Source organism: Salmo salar, unplaced genomic scaffold (assembly GCF_965601325.2).
Source record: "Salmo salar unplaced genomic scaffold, fSalSal1 ptg000721l, whole genome shotgun sequence".
NCBI lineage: Eukaryota > Metazoa > Chordata > Actinopteri > Salmoniformes > Salmonidae > Salmo > Salmo salar.
This window is the reverse complement of record NW_027675475.1, coordinates 1,076-17,500: the sequence shown is the minus strand read 5'-3', so window position 1 is coordinate 17,500 and position 16,425 is coordinate 1,076. Positions and strand designations below refer to the sequence as shown.

The 16,425-nt window shown below is 41.9% G+C and overlaps 1 protein-coding gene across 1 annotated transcript in view; it reads left to right on the top strand.

The window, feature by feature from the left end:
* LOC106594146 (DNA topoisomerase 3-alpha) overlaps positions 1–15,523 on the top strand; it is a 58,371-nt gene extending 42,848 nt beyond the window's left edge. The window contains exons 17-19 of the mRNA XM_082972498.1: positions 10,256–10,378; positions 13,338–14,122; positions 15,086–15,523. Of these exons, the coding sequence (XP_082828624.1) occupies positions 10,256–10,378; positions 13,338–14,122; positions 15,086–15,243 (1,066 nt within the window). The 3' untranslated portion in view covers positions 15,244–15,523. The remainder of the gene's footprint in view (positions 1–10,255; positions 10,379–13,337; positions 14,123–15,085) is intronic.
* Positions 15,524–16,425: the final 902 nt, after the last annotated feature.

Below are 16,425 nucleotides of genomic sequence, written 5' to 3'. Positions count from 1 at the left end.
AGGTTAGTTCTGTTGTTGTGAAGGAAGGTTAGTTCTGTTGTTGTGAAGGAAGGAAGGTTGGTTCTGTTGTTGTGAAGGAAGGTTAGTTCTGTTGTTGTGAAGGAAGGAAGGTTGGTTCTGTTGTTGTGAAGGAAGGTTAGTTCTGTTGTTGTGAAGGAAGGTTAGTTCTGTTGTTGTGAAGGAAGGAAGGTTAGTTCTGTTGTTGTGAAGGAAGGTTGGTTCTGTTGTTGTGAAGGAAGGTTGGTTCTGTTGTTGTGAAGGAAGGTTAGTTCTGTTGTTGTGAAGGAAGGTTAGTTCTGTTGTTGTGAAGGAAGGTTAGTTCTGTTGTTGTGAAGGAAGGTTAGTTCTGCTGTTGTGAAGGAAAGTTAGTTCTGTTGTTGTGAAGGAAGGTTAGTTCTGTTGTTGTGAAGGAAGGAAGGTTAGTTCTGTTGTTGTGAAGGAAGGTTAGTTCTGTTGTTGTGAAGGAAGGAAGGTTAGTTCTGTTGTTGTGAAGGAAGGTTAGTTCTGTTGTTGTGAAGGAAGGTTAGTTCTGTTGTTGTGAAGGAAGGTTAGTTCTGTTGTTGTGAAGGAAGGTTAGTTCTGTTGTTGTGAAGGAAGGTTAGTTCTGTTGTTGTGAAGGAAGGTTAGTTCTGTTGTTGTGAAGGAAGGTTAGTTCTGTTGTTGTGAAGGAAGGAAGGTTAGTTCTGTTGTTGTGAAGGAAGGTTAGTTCTGTTGTTGTGAAGGAATGAAGGTTAGTTCTGTTGTTGTGAAGGAAGGTTAGTTCTGTTGTTGTGAAGGAAGGTTAGTTCTGTTGTTGTGAAGGAATGAAGGTTAGTTCTGTTGTTGTGAAGGAAGGTTAGTTCTGTTGTTGTGAAGGAAGGTTAGTTCTGTTGTTGTGAAGGAAGGTTAGTTCTGTTGTTGTGAAGGAAGGTTAGTTATGTTGTTGTGAAGGAAGGTTAGTTCTGTTGTTGTGAAGGAAGGAAGGTTGGTTCTGTTGTTGTGAAGGAAGGTTAGTTCTGTTGTTGTGAAGGAAGGAAGGTTGGTTCTGTTGTTGTGAAGGAAGGTTAGTTCTGTTGTTGTGAAAAAAGGTTAGTTCTGTTGTTGTGAAGGAAGGAAGGTTAGTTCTGTTGTTGTGAAGGAAGGAAGGTTAGTTCTGTTGTTGTGAAGGAAGGTTAGTTCTGTTGTTGTGAAGGAAGGTTGGTTCTGTTGTTGTGAAGGAAGGTTGGTTCTGTTGTTGTGAAGGAAGGTTAGTTCTGTTGTTGTGAAGGAAGGTTAGTTCTGTTGTTGTGAAGGAAGGTTAGTTCTGTTGTTGTGAAGGAAGGTTAGTTCTGCTGTTGTGAAGGAAAGTTAGTTATGTTGTTGTGAAGGAAGGTTAGTTCTGTTGTTGTGAAGGAAGGTTGGTTCTGTTGTTGTGAAGGAACGAAGGTTAGTTCTGTTGTTGTGAAGGAAGGTTAGTTCTGTTGTTGTGAAGGAAGGGAGGTTAGTTCTGTTGTTGTGAAGGAAGGTTGGTTCTGTTGTTGTGAAGGAAGGTTGGTTCTGTTGTTGTGAAGGAAGGTTAGTTCTGTTGTTTTGAAGGAAGGTTAGTTCTGTTGTTGTGAAGGAAGGTTGGTTCTGTTGTTGTGAAGGAAGGTTAGTTCTGTTGTTGTGAAGGAAGGTTAGTTCTGTTGTTGTGAAGGAAGGTTAGTTCTGTTGTTGTGAAGGAAGGTTGGTTCTGTTGTTGTGAAGGAAGGTTAGTTCTGTTGTTGTGAAGGAAGGTTAGTTCTGTTGTTGTGAAGGAAGGAAGGTTAGTTCTGTTGTTGTGAAGGAAGGAAGGTTAGTTCTGTTGTTGTGAGGGAAGGAAGGTTAGTTCTGTTGTTGTGAGGGAAGGAAGGTTAGTTCTGTTGTTGTGAAGGAAGGAAGGTTAGTTCTGTTGTTGTGAAGGAAGGTTGGTTCTGTTGTTGTGAAGGAAGGTTGGTTCTGTTGTTGTGAAGGAAGGTTAGTTCTGTTGTTGTGAAGGAAGGAAGGTTAGTTCTGTTGTTGTGAAGGAAGGAAGGTTAGTTCTGTTGTTGTGAAGGAAGGAAGGTTAGTTCTGTTGTTGTGAAGGAAGGAAGGTTAGTTCTGTTGTTGTGAAGGAAGGTTGGTTCTGTTGTTGTGAAGGAAGGAAGGTTCTGTTGTTGTGAAGGAAGGTTAGTTCTGTTGTTGTGAAGGAAGGTTGGTTCTGTTGTTGTGAAGCAAGGTTAGTTCTGTTGTTGTGAAGGAAGGTTAGTTCTGTTGTTGTGAAGGAAGGTTAGTTCTGTTGTTGTGAAGGAAGGTTAGTTCTGTTGTTGTGAAGGAAGGTTAGTTCTGTTGTTGTGAAGGAAGGTTGGTTCTGTTGTTGTGAAGGAAGGTTAGTTCTGTTGTTGTGAAGGAAGGAAGGTTAGTTCTGTTGTTGTGAAGGAAGGAAGGTTAGTTCTGTTGTTGTGAAGGAAGGAAGGAAGGTTAGTTCTGTTGTTGTGAAGGAAGGAAGGAAGGTTAGTTCTGTTGTTGTGAAGGAAGGTTGGTTCTGTTGTTGTGAAGGAAGGTTAGTTCTGTTGTTGTGAAGGAAGGTTGGTTCTGTTGTTGTGAAGGAAGGTTAGTTCTGTTGTTGTGAAGGAAGGTTAGTTCTGTTGTTGTGAAGGAAGGTTGGTTCTGTTGTTGTGAAGGAAGGTTGGTTCTGTTGTTGTGAAGGAAGGAAGGTTCTGTTGTTGTGAATGAAGGTTAGTTCTGTTGTTGTGAAGGAAGGTTAGTTCTGCTGTTGTGAAGGAAAGTTAGTTCTGTTGTTGTGAAGGAAGGTTAGTTCTGTTGTTGTGAAGGAAGGTTGGTTCTGTTGTTGTGAAGGAAGGTTAGTTCTGTTGTTGTGAAGGAAGGGAGGTTAGTTCTGTTGTTGTGAAGGAAGGGAGGTTAGTTCTGTTGTTGTGAAGGAAGGTTGGTTCTGTTGTTGTGAAGGAAGGTTGGTTCTGTTGTTGTGAAGGAAGGTTAGTTCTGTTGTTTTGAAGGAAGGTTAGTTCTGTTGTTGTGAAGGAAGGTTGGTTCTGTTGTTGTGAAGGAAGGTTAGTTCTGTTGTTGTGAAGGAAGGTTAGTTCTGTTGTTGTGAAGGAAGGTTAGTTCTGTTGTTGTGAAGGAAGGTTGGTTCTGTTGTTGTGAAGGAAGGTTGGTTCTGTTGTTGTGAAGGAAGGTTAGTTCTGTTGTTGTGAAGGAAGGTTAGTTCTGTTGTTGTGAAGGAAGGAAGGTTAGTTCTGTTGTTGTGAAGGAAGGAAGGTTAGTTCTGTTGTTGTGAGGGAAGGAAGGTTAGTTCTGTTGTTGTGAGGGAAGGAAGGTTAGTTCTGTTGTTGTGAAGGAAGGAAGGTTAGTTCTGTTGTTGTGAAGGAAGGAAGGTTAGTTCTGTTGTTGTGAAGGAAGGTTGGTTCTGTTGTTGTGAAGGAAGGTTGGTTCTGTTGTTGTGAAGGAAGGTTAGTTCTGTTGTTGTGAAGGAAGGAAGGTTAGTTCTGTTGTTGTGAAGGAAGGAAGGTTAGTTCTGTTGTTGTGAAGGAAGGAAGGTTAGTTCTGTTGTTGTGAAGGAAGGTTGGTTCTGTTGTTGTGAAGGAAGGAAGGTTCTGTTGTTGTGAAGGAAGGTTAGTTCTGTTGTTGTGAAGGAAGGTTGGTTCTGTTGTTGTGAAGGAAGGTTAGTTCTGTTGTTGTGAAGGAAGGTTAGTTCTGTTGTTGTGAAGGAAGGTTAGTTCTGTTGTTGTGAAGGAAGGTTAGTTCTGTTGTTGTGAAGGAAGGTTAGTTCTGTTGTTGTGAAGGAAGGTTGGTTCTGTTGTTGTGAAGGAAGGTTAGTTCTGTTGTTGTGAAGGAAGGAAGGTTAGTTCTGTTGTTGTGAAGGAAGGTTAGTTCTGTTGTTGTGAAGGAAGGTTGGTTCTGTTGTTGTGAAGGAAGGAAGGTTAGTTCTGTTGTTGTGAAGGAAGGAAGGTTAGTTCTGTTGTTGTGAAGGAAGGAAGGTTAGTTCTGTTGTTGTGAAGGAAGGAAGGTTAGTTCTGTTGTTGTGAAGGAAGGAAGGAAGGTTAGTTCTGTTGTTGTGAAGGAAGGTTAGTTCTGTTGTTGTGAAGGAAGGTTAGTTCTGTTGTTGTGAAGGAAGGTTAGTTCTGTTGTTGTGAACGAAGGTTAGTTCTGTTGTTGTGAAGGAAGGTTAGTTCTGTTGTTGTGAAGGAAGGTTGGTTCTGTTGTTGTGAAGGAAGGTTAGTTCTGTTGTTGTGAAGGAAGGAAGGTTAGTTCTGTTGTTGTGAAGGAAGGTTGGTTCTGTTGTTGTGAAGGAAGGTTAGTTCTGTTGTTGTGAAGGAAGGTTAGTTCTGTTGTTGTGAAGGAAGGTTGGTTCTGTTGTTGTGAAGGAAGGTTAGTTCTGTTGTTGTGAAGGAAGGAAGGTTGGTTCTGTTGTTGTGAAGGAAGGTTAGTTCTGTTGTTGTGAAGGAAGGTTAGTTCTGTTGTTGTGAAGGAAGGTTAGTTCTGTTGTTGTGAAGGAAGGTTAGTTCTGTTGTTGTGAAGGAACGAAGGTTAGTTCTGTTGTTGTGAAGGAAGGTTGGTTCTGTTGTTGTGAAGGAAGGTTAGTTCTGTTGTTGTGAAGGAAGGTTAGTTCTGTTGTTGTGAAGGAAGGGAGGTTAGTTCTGTTGTTGTGAAGGAAGGTTGGTTCTGTTGTTGTGAAGGAAGGTTAGTTCTGTTGTTGTGAAGGAAGGTTGGTTCTGTTGTTGTGAAGGAAGGTTAGTTCTGTTGTTGTGAAGGAAGGAAGGTTGGTTCTGTTGTTGTGAAGGAAGGTTAGTTCTGTTGTTGTGAAGGAAGGTTAGTTCTGTTGTTGTGAAGGAAGGTTAGTTCTGTTGTTGTGAAGGAACGAAGGTTAGTTCTGTTGTTGTGAAGGAAGGTTGGTTCTGTTGTTGTGAAGGAAGGTTAGTTCTGTTGTTGTGAAGGAAGGTTAGTTCTGTTGTTGTGAAGGAAGGGAGGTTAGTTCTGTTGTTGTGAAGGAAGGTTGGTTCTGTTGTTGTGAAGGAAGGTTGGTTCTGTTGTTGTGAAGGAAGGTTAGTTCTGTTGTTTTGAAGGAAGGTTAGTTCTGTTGTTGTGAAGGAAGGTTGGTTCTGTTGTTGTGAAGGAAGGTTAGTTCTGTTGTTGTGAAGGAAGGTTAGTTCTGTTGTTGTGAAGGAAGGTTAGTTCTGTTGTTGTGAAGGAAGGTTGGTTCTGTTGTTGTGAAGGAAGGTTGGTTCTGTTGTTGTGAAGGAAGGTTAGTTCTGTTGTTGTGAAGGAAGGTTAGTTCTGTTGTTGTGAAGGAAGGAAGGTTAGTTCTGTTGTTGTGAAGGAAGGAAGGTTAGTTCTGTTGTTGTGACGGAAGGAAGGTTAGTTCTGTTGTTGTGAAGGAAGGTTGGTTCTGTTGTTGTGAAGGAAGGTTGGTTCTGTTGTTGTGAAGGAAGGTTAGTTCTGTTGTTGTGAAGGAAGGAAGGTTAGTTCTGTTGTTGTGAAGGAAGGAAGGTTAGTTCTGTTGTTGTGAAGGAAGGAAGGTTAGTTCTGTTGTTGTGAAGGAAGGAAGGTTAGTTCTGTTGTTGTGAAGGAAGGTTGGTTCTGTTGTTGTGAAGGAAGGAAGGTTCTGTTGTTGTGAAGGAAGGTTAGTTCTGTTGTTGTGAAGGAAGGTTGGTTCTGTTGTTGTGAAGCAAGGTTAGTTCTGTTGTTGTGAAGGAAGGTTAGTTCTGTTGTTGTGAAGGAAGGTTAGTTCTGTTGTTGTGAAGGAAGGTTAGTTCTGTTGTTGTGAAGGAAGGTTAGTTCTGTTGTTGTGAAGGAAGGTTGGTTCTGTTGTTGTGAAGGAAGGTTAGTTCTGTTGTTGTGAAGGAAGGAAGGTTAGTTCTGTTGTTGTGAAGGAAGGAAGGTTAGTTCTGTTGTTGTGAAGGAAGGAAGGAAGGTTAGTTCTGTTGTTGTGAAGGAAGGAAGGAAGGTTAGTTCTGTTGTTGTGAAGGAAGGTTAGTTCTGTTGTTGTGAAGGAAGGTTAGTTCTGTTGTTGTGAAGGAAGGTTGGTTCTGTTGTTGTGAAGGAAGGTTAGTTCTGTTGTTGTGAAGGAAGGTTAGTTCTGTTGTTGTGAAGGAAGGTTGGTTCTGTTGTTGTGAAGGAAGGTTAGTTCTGTTGTTGTGAAGGAAGGTTAGTTCTGTTGTTGTGAAGGAAGGTTGGTTCTGTTGTTGTGAAGGAAGGTTGGTTCTGTTGTTGTGAAGGAAGGTTAGTTCTGTTGTTGTGAAGGAAGGTTGCTTCTGTTGTTGTGAAGGAAGGTTAGTTCTGTTGTTGTGAAGGAAGGTTAGTTCTGTTGTTGTGAAGGAAGGTTGGTTCTGTTGTTGTGAAGGAAGGTTGGTTCTGTTGTTGTGAAGGAAGGAAGGTTCTGTTGTTGTGAATGAAGGTTAGTTCTGTTGTTGTGAAGGAAGGTTAGTTCTGCTGTTGTGAAGGAAAGTTAGTTCTGTTGTTGTGAAGGAAGGTTAGTTCTGTTGTTGTGAAGGAAGGTTGGTTCTGTTGTTGTGAAGGAAGGTTAGTTCTGTTGTTGTGAAGGAAGGGAGGTTAGTTCTGTTGTTGTGAAGGAAGGGAGGTTAGTTCTGTTGTTGTGAAGGAAGGTTGGTTCTGTTGTTGTGAAGGAAGGTTGGTTCTGTTGTTGTGAAGGAAGGTTAGTTCTGTTGTTTTGAAGGAAGGTTAGTTCTGTTGTTGTGAAGGAAGGTTGGTTCTGTTGTTGTGAAGGAAGGTTAGTTCTGTTGTTGTGAAGGAAGGTTAGTTCTGTTGTTGTGAAGGAAGGTTAGTTCTGTTGTTGTGAAGGAAGGTTGGTTCTGTTGTTGTGAAGGAAGGTTGGTTCTGTTGTTGTGAAGGAAGGTTAGTTCTGTTGTTGTGAAGGAAGGTTAGTTCTGTTGTTGGGAAGGAAGGTTAGTTCTGTTGTTGTGAAGGAAGGTTAGTTCTGTTGTTGTGAAGGAAGGAAGGTTAGTTCTGTTGTTGTGAAGGAAGGAAGGTTAGTTCTGTTGTTGTGAGGGAAGGAAGGTTAGTTCTGTTGTTGTGAGGGAAGGAAGGTTAGTTCTGTTGTTGTGAAGGAAGGAAGGTTAGTTCTGTTGTTGTGAAGGAAGGAAGGTTAGTTCTGTTGTTGTGAAGGAAGGTTGGTTCTGTTGTTGTGAAGGAAGGTTGGTTCTGTTGTTGTGAAGGAAGGTTAGTTCTGTTGTTGTGAAGGAAGGAAGGTTAGTTCTGTTGTTGTGAAGGAAGGAAGGTTAGTTCTGTTGTTGTGAAGGAAGGAAGGTTAGTTCTGTTGTTGTGAAGGAAGGTTGGTTCTGTTGTTGTGAAGGAAGGTTGGTTCTGTTGTTGTGAAGGAAGGTTAGTTCTGTTGTTGTGAAGGAAGGTTGGTTCTGTTGTTGTGAAGGAAGGTTAGTTCTGTTGTTGTGAAGGAAGGTTAGTTCTGCTGTTGTGAAGGAAGGTTAGTTCTGTTGTTGTGAAGGAAGGTTAGTTCTGTTGTTGTGAACGAAGGTTAGTTCTGTTGTTGTGAAGGAAGGTTAGTTCTGTTGTTGTGAAGGAAGGTTGGTTCTGTTGTTGTGAAGGAAGGTTGGTTCTGTTGTTGTGAAGGAAGGTTAGTTCTGTTGTTGTGAAGGAAGGTTAGTTCTGTTGTTGTGAAGGAAGGTTAGTTCTGTTGTTGTGAAGGAAGGTTAGTTCTGTTGTTGTGAAGGAAGGGAGGTTAGTTCTGTTGTTGTGAAGGAAGGTTAGTTCTGTTGTTGTGAAGGAACGAAGGTTAGTTCTGTTGTTGTGAAGGAAGGTTGGTTCTGTTGTTGTGAAGGAATGAAGGTTGGTTCTGTTGTTGTGAAGGAATGAAGGTTAGTTCTGTTGTTGTGAAGGAATGAAGGTTGGTTCTGTTGTTGTGAAGGAAGGTTAGTTCTGTTGTTGTGAAGGAAGGTTAGTTCTGTTGTTGTGAAGGAAGGTTAGTTCTGTTGTTGTGAAGGAAGGTTGGTTCTGTTGTTGTGAAGGAAGGTTAGTTCTGTTGTTGTGAATGAAGGAAGGTTGGTTCTGTTGTTGTGAAGGAAGGTTAGTTCTGTTGTTGTGAAGGAAGGTTAGTTCTGTTGTTGTGAAGGAAGGTTAGTTCTGTTGTTGTGAAGGAAGGTTAGTTCTGTTGTTGTGAAGGAACGAAGGTTAGTTCTGTTGTTGTGAAGGAAGGTTAGTTCTGTTGTTGTGAAGGAAGGTTGGTTCTGCTGTTGTGAAGGAAGGTTAGTTCTGTTGTTGTGAAGGAAGGTTAGTTCTGTTGTTGTGAAGGAAGGTTAGTTCTGTTGTTGTGAAGGAAGGTTAGTTCTGTTGTTGTGAAGGAAGGAAGGTTGGTTCTGTTGTTGTGAAGGAAGGTTAGTTCTGTTGTTGTGAAGGAAGGTTAGTTCTGTTGTTGTGAAGGAAGGTTAGTTCTTTTGTTGTGAAGGAAGGTTAGTTCTGTTGTTGTGAAGGAAGGTTAGTTCTGTTGTTGTGAAGGAAGGTTAGTTCTGTTGTTGTGAAGGAAGGAAGGTTAGTTCTGTTGTTGTGAAGGAAGGTTAGTTCTGTTGTTGTGAAGGAAGGTTAGTTCTGTTGTTGTGAAGGAAGGAAGGTTAGTTCTGTTGTTGTGAAGGAAGGTTAGTTCTGTTGTTGTGAAGGAAGGTTGGTTCTGTTGTTGTGAAGGAAGGTTGGTTCTGTTGTTGTGAAGGAAGGTTGGTTCTGTTGTTGTGAAGGAAGGTTAGTTCTGTTGTTGTGAAGGAACGAAGGTTAGTTCTGTTGTTGTGAAGGAAGGTTAGTTCTGTTGTTGTGAAGGAAGGTTAGTTCTGTTGTTGTTGTGAAGGAAGGAAGGTTAGTTCTGTTGTTGTGAAGGAAGGTTAGTTCTGTTGTTGTGAAGGAAGGTTAGTTCTGTTGTTGTGAAGGAAGGTCAGTTCTGTTGTTGTGAAGGAAGGTTAGTTCTGTTGTTGTGAAGGAAGGTTAGTTCTGTTGTTGTTGTGAAGGAAGGTTAGTTCTGTTGTTGTGAAGGAAGGTTGGTTCTGCTGTTGTGAAGGAAGGTTAGTTCTGTTGTTGTGAAGGAAGGTTAGTTCTGTTGTTGTGAAGGAAGGAAGGTTGGTTATGTTGTTGTGAAGGAAGGAAGGTTAGTTCTGTTGTTGTGAAGGAAGGTTAGTTCTGTTGTTGTGAAGGAAGGAAGGTTGGTTCTGTTGTTGTGAAGGAAGGTTAGTTCTGTTGTTGTGAAGGAAGGTTAGTTCTGTTGTTGTGAAGGAAGGAAGGTTGGTTCTGTTGTTGTGAAGGAAGATTAGTTCTGTTGTTGTGAAGGAAGGTTGGTTCTGTTGTTGTGAAGGAAGGTTGGTTCTGTTGTTGTGAAGGAAGGTTAGTTCTGTTGTTGTGAACGAAGGTTAGTTCTGTTGTTGTGAAGGAAGGTTAGTTCTGTTGTTGTGAAGGAAGGAAGGTTAGTTCTGTTGTTGTGAAGGAAGGAAGCTTGGTTCTGTTGTTGTGAAGGAAGGTTAGTTCTGTTGTTGTGAAGGAAGGTTGGTTCTGTTGTGAAGGAAGATTAGTTCTGTTGTTGTGAAGGAAGGTTAGTTCTGCTGTTGTGAAGGAAGGTTGGTTCTGTTGTTGTGAAGGAAGGTTAGTTCTGTTGTTGTGAACGAAGGTTAGTTCTGTTGTTGTGAAGGAAGGTTAGTTCTGTTGTTGTGAAGGAAGGAAGGTTAGTTCTGTTGTTGTGAAGGAAGGAAGCTTGGTTCTGTTGTTGTGAAGGAAGGTTAGTTCTGTTGTTGTGAAGGAAGGTTGGTTCTGTTGTGAAGGAAGATTAGTTCTGTTGTTGTGAAGGAAGGTTAGTTCTGCTGTTGTGAAGGAAGGTTGGTTCTGTTGTTGTGAAGGAAGGAAGGTTAGTTCTGTTGTTGTGAAGGAAGGTTAGTTCTGTTGTTGTGAAGGAAGGTTAGTTCTGTTGTTGTTGTGAAGGAAGGTTAGTTCTGTTGTTGTGAAGGAAGGTTGGTTCTGTTGTTGTGAAGGAAGGTTAGTTCTGTTGTTGTGAAGGAAGGTTAGTTCTGTTGTTGTGAAGGAAGGTTGGTTCTGTTGTTGTGAAGGAATGTTAGTTCTGTTGTTGTGAAGGAATGAAGGTTAGTTCTGTTGTTGTGAAGGAAGGTTGGTTCTGTTGTTGTGAAGGAAGGTTGGTTCTGTTGTTGTGAAGGAAGATTAGTTCTTTTCCATACTGACATTTTTATCACTTTCACAACATTTTACACAAAGTCTTGGAGGGTATACAATCTTAGTCTGCTTCTCTGCTAGTCAATATCTTCCCTTCCTTCCTCTCTAACAGGAAGTACCTGTCCTGCGTTGGTTACCCAGAATGCAAGTGTTCCGTGTGGTTTCCTGACACGGTGTTAGAGGTCAACAGAGACGAGTCTGTCTGTCCCACCTGTCAGCCACGCCCCGTTCACATGTAGGTACCTGTCTGTCTGTCTGTCTGTCTGTCTGTCTGTCTGTCTGTCTGTCTGTCTGTCTGTCTGTCTGTCTGTCTGTCTGTTATACCTGTCTGTCTGTCTGTCTGTCTGTCTGTCTGTCTGTCTGTTATACCTGTCTGTCTGTCTGTCTGTCTGTCTGTCTGTCTGTCTGTCTGTCTGTCTGTCTGTCTGTCTGTCTGTCTGTTATACCTGTCTGTCTGTCTGTCTGTCTGTCTGCCTGTTATACCTGTCTGTCTGTCTGTTATGCTTGTCTTTCTGTCTGTCTGTCTGTCTGTCTGTCTGTCTGTCTGTTATATCTGTCTGTCTGTTATACCTGTCTGTCTGTTATACCTGTCTGTCTGCCCTGATGGTAGTGGAGACAGACAGGTATAAACCAGCCACATCAAAGAGTCCTGATGAGCTGAGCTGGGAGATATATCCTCTATTATAATACACTATAAATCCACCAATGGACTGGGACTACTGATATATCCTCTATTATAATACACTATAAATCCACCAATGGACTGGGACTACTGATATATCCTCTATTATAATACACTATAAATCCACCAATGGACTGGGACTACTGATATATCCTCTATTATAATACACTATAAATCCACCAATGGACTGGGACTACTGATATATCCTCTATTATAATACACTATAAATCCACCAATGGACTGGGACTACTGATATATCCTCTATTATAATACACTATAAATCCACCAATGGACTGGGACTACTGATATATCCTCTATTATAATACACTATAAATCCACCAATGGACTGGGGCTACTGATATATCCTCTATTATAATACACTATAAATCCACCAATGGACTGGGACTACTGATATATCCTCTATTATAATACACTATAAATCCACCAATGGACTGGGACTACTGATATATCCTCTATTATAATACACTATAAATCCACCAATGGACTGGGACTACTGATATATCCTCTATTATAATACACTATAAATCCACCAATGGACTGGGACTACTGATATATCCTCTATTATAATACACTATAAATCCACCAATGGACTGGGACTACTGATATATCCTCTATTATAATACACTATAAATCCACCCAATGGACTGGGACTACTGATATATCCTCTATTATAATACACTATAAATCCACCAATGGACTGGGACTACTGATATATCCTCTATTATAATACACTATAAATCCACCAATGGACTGGGACTACTGATATATCCTCTATTATAATACACTATAAATCCACCAATGGACTGGGACTACTGATATATCCTCTATTAAAATACACTATAAATCCACCAATGGACTGGGACTACTGATATATCCTCTATTATAATACACTATAAATCCACCAATGGACTGGGACTACTGATATATCCTCTATTATAATACACTATAAATCCAACCAATGGACTGGGACTACTGATATATCCTCTATTATAATACACTATAAATCCACCAATGGACTGGGACTACTGATATATCCTCTATTATAATACACTATAAATCCACCAATGGACTGGGACTACTGATATATCCTCTATTATAATACACTATAAATCCACCAATGGACTGGGACTACTGATATATCCTCTATTATAATACACTATAAATCCACCAATGGACTGGGACTACTGATATATCCTCTATTATAATACACTATAAATCCACCAATGGACTGGGACTACTGATATATCCTCTATTATAATACACTATAAATCCACCAATGGACTGGGGCTACTGATATATCCTCTATTATAATACACTATAAATCCACCAATGGACTGGGGCTACTGATATATCCTCTATTATAATACACTATAAATCCACCAATGGACTGGGACTACTGATATATCCTCTATTATAATACACTATAAATCCAACCAATGGACTGGGACTACTGATATATCCTCTATTATAATACACTATAAATCCACCAATGGACTGGGACTACTGATATATCCTCTATTATAATACACTATAAATCCACCAATGGACTGGGACTACTGATATATCCTCTATTATAATACACTATAAATCCAACCAATGGACTGGGACTACTGATATATCCTCTATTATAATACACTATAAATCCACCAATGGACTGGGACTACTGATATATCCTCTATTATAATACACTATAAATCCACCAATGGACTGGGACTACTGATATATCCTCTATTATAATACACTATAAATCCACCAATGGACTGGGACTACTGATATATCCTCTATTATAATACACTATAAATCCACCAATGGACTGGGACTACTGATATATCCTCTATTATAATACACTATAAATCCACCAATGGACTGGGACTACTGATATATCCTCTATTATAATACACTATAAATCCACCAATGGACTGGGACTACTGATATATCCTCTATTATAATACACTATAAATCCACCAATGGACTGGGACTACTGATATATCCTCTATTATAATACACTATAAATCCACCAATGGACTGGGACTACTGATATATCCTCTATTATAATACACTATAAATCCACCAATGGACTGGGGCTACTGATATATCCTCTATTATAATACACTATAAATCCACCAACGGACTGGGACTACTGATATATCCTCTATTATAATACACTATAAATCCACCAATGGACTGGGACTACTGATATATCCTCTATTATAATACACTATAAATCCACCAACGGACTGGGACTACTGATATATCCTCTATTATAATACACTATAAATCCACCAATGGACTGGGACTACTGATATATCCTCTATTATAATACACTATAAATCCACCAATGGACTGGGACTACTGATATATCCTCTATTATAATACACTATAAATCCACCAATGGACTGGGACTACTGATATATCCTCTATTATAATACACTATAAATCCACCAATGGACTGGGACTACTGATATATCCTCCCGGCTCTTCTTCTCTACAGGTTAAAGTTGAAGTTTCGACGAGGCAGCCTTCCTCCCATGATGCCGCTGGAGTTTGTCGGCTGCATCGGAGGGTGTGACGAGACGCTGAGGGAGGTGCTAAACCTCAAATACCTCAGAGTTGGTGGAGGAGGAGGAGGGGTGGCGGGAGGAAGAGGAGGTGCTGGGGGAGGAAGAGGAGGAGGAGGAGGAGCAGCTGGGGGAGGAAGAGGAGGAGGAGGAGGAGCAGCTGGGGGAGGAAGAGGAGGAGGAGCTGGGGGAGGAAGAGGAGGAGGAGGAGCTGGGGGAGGAAGAGGAGGAGGAGGAGGAGGAGGAGGAGGAGGAGCAACTGGGGGAGGAAGAGGAGGAGGAAGAGGAGACACCGCAACCAATCAGCCTAGACCTCGCCCTGACCCCAGAGGTGGCGACATCACCGTGTGTAACTGCGGGTCGGAGGCGGTCCTCCTCACGGTGACGAAAGACGGACCGAACCGGGGTAGACGGTTCTACAAGTGTTCCTCTGGAGGCTGTATCTTCTTCCTGTGGTCCGACCAGCCCGACATTAACATTTACCCTCCGGGCCCCCAGGGGGCGCCACCCAGCGGGCCACAGCAGCCCCCCGGGTCCTCCGTTGGGGTGGGGGGAGGAGGGAGGGAGGAGGTGGTGTGTAACTGCTGTGAGCCAGCGGTTCAGAGGACGGTGCAGAAGGAAGGACATAATAAAGGAAGAGTTTTCTACACTTGTGGGAAACTCAGAGATCAACAGTGTGGATTCTTCCTCTGGGCTGACGAGAACATCCCACCGCCGGGTAACGACACACACGCTGTAACACACACACACACACACACACGCACACACACACACACACACACACACACACACACACACACACACACACACACACACACACGCTGTAACACACACACACACACACACACACACACACACGCTGTAACACACACACACACGCTGTAACACACACACACACACACACACGCTGTAACACACACACACACACACACACACACAGACACACACACACACACACACACGCTGTAACACACACACACACACACACACGCTGTAACACACAGACACACACACACACACACACACGCTGTAACACACACACACACACACACACTGAAACACACGCTGTAACACACACACACACACACGCTGTAACACACACTGTAACACACACTGTAACACACACACACTGTAACACACACTGTAACACACACACACTGTAACACACACTGTAACACACACCCACTGTAACACACACTGTAACACACACACACTGTAACACACACACACTGTAACACACACTGTAACACACACACGCTGTAACACACGCTGTAACACACACTGTAACACACACACACTGTAACACACGCTGTAACACACGCTGTAACACACACACACTGTAACACACACTGTAACACACACACGCTGTAACACACACACACTGTAACACACACACACTGTAACACACACTGTAACACACACTGTAACACACACTGTAACACACACTGTAACACACACACACTGTAACACACACTGTAACACACACTGTAACACACACTGTAACACACACTGTAACACACACTGTAACACACACCCACTGTAACACACACTGTAACACACACACGCTGTAACACACACACGCTGTAACACACACTGTAACACACACTGTAACACACACACACTGTAACACACGCTGTAACACACCCCACCCCCCCATTTCCTCTGTCTGTGTCTCTACCAGGTTCTGGAGGAAGAGGGGGAGACTGGGGGAAGAGGGGGAGGGAGACTGGGGGAGGACTAGCCCCCCCCACCACCAAACCCCCCGTCGCTAGGAAACCCCGTACCTGTGGAATCTGTCACCTGCCCGGACACACACGTGTCACCTGCCCTCAACGCTGACCTTTAACCCCCTGATCCCACTGCTGCCATGGAGATGCTCTGACCCCCTCCAGTGTGAAATTGTTCCCTGACAGAGGTCAGCTTAGAGAGGTGTTAAACCAGGGTTCATTTGGGACAGGAGAAGAGAGGGACTGGGTTAATTTGGGACACGAGAGGGATTGGGTTCATTTGGGACAGGACGGGGACGGGGACTGGGTTCATTTGGGACTACATTTAAAATGACATGGAGAATGAGTGAATTAATCGATATTTCACAGAGAAATAAATGAATGAATTTGAATGGCGTTTTTTTTCCCCAATATGTAACATTGGACTAAAGAACAGAATTATAAATCCAAAATACCAGCTAGGAGGAGAAAGAGAAGATTAATACTGTTATTTATGAATGTTTATATTTTAAGAAATCACTGATCGCAGCAATCTGTTGTCCTGTATTCTGTCTGACAGTTCTGACAAGTGCCTCTAAAATCTCTCCCATATAATGTTGATTTAATATTTACTAAGTTACAGTAGGAAGGACTTGATGATATTAAATTAAATGGAAATATTGGTTCGATCATAGCAGAAGAGGAATTGGGCGAAACTAGAATATATCTTTGATTATGGATCATTTTAATGTTGATTGATTTGACTTCAGAGAGTTATAGTGAAGTTTCTATGGCAGCTGTCTCCTGAGTCGGCGACTTCCTGTTCCGGTTCCACCAGACCGCAAGGGTGTTTCCGGGTCCCGACAGCTGTTGTTCTGTCAAATGTTTAGGAATTTTGGCTAACGCCTTTTTATCCTTATTAACTTAATTATCCTAGTCTGCTACGAAAAGTCAAATCTTATGTTCATTTGACAAAAGCAGGATTTCCCCCCAGTCCTTCACACCCACAAAGTCAACTTACCACCGCTACATATTTGGCTATATCGTAAAAATGTATGAAAAAAAAAAAAAATACAAAAATATGCATTTAATATAAGGTTAAGCGTAAGATTCCCTGTATGGGTAAGGTTTAAAAAAAAAAAAACACATTTTAATCAGATAAATTGTAGATATAAACGAGGTTGATGACTGCTTTGTGGCTGTGGTAACTAGTGAGCACCATCCGCTCCGCCCTGATAACCCAAACACCGACACAAACCGGACACCGACATAAACCGGACACCGACACAAACCGGACACCGACCGACCGACCTGA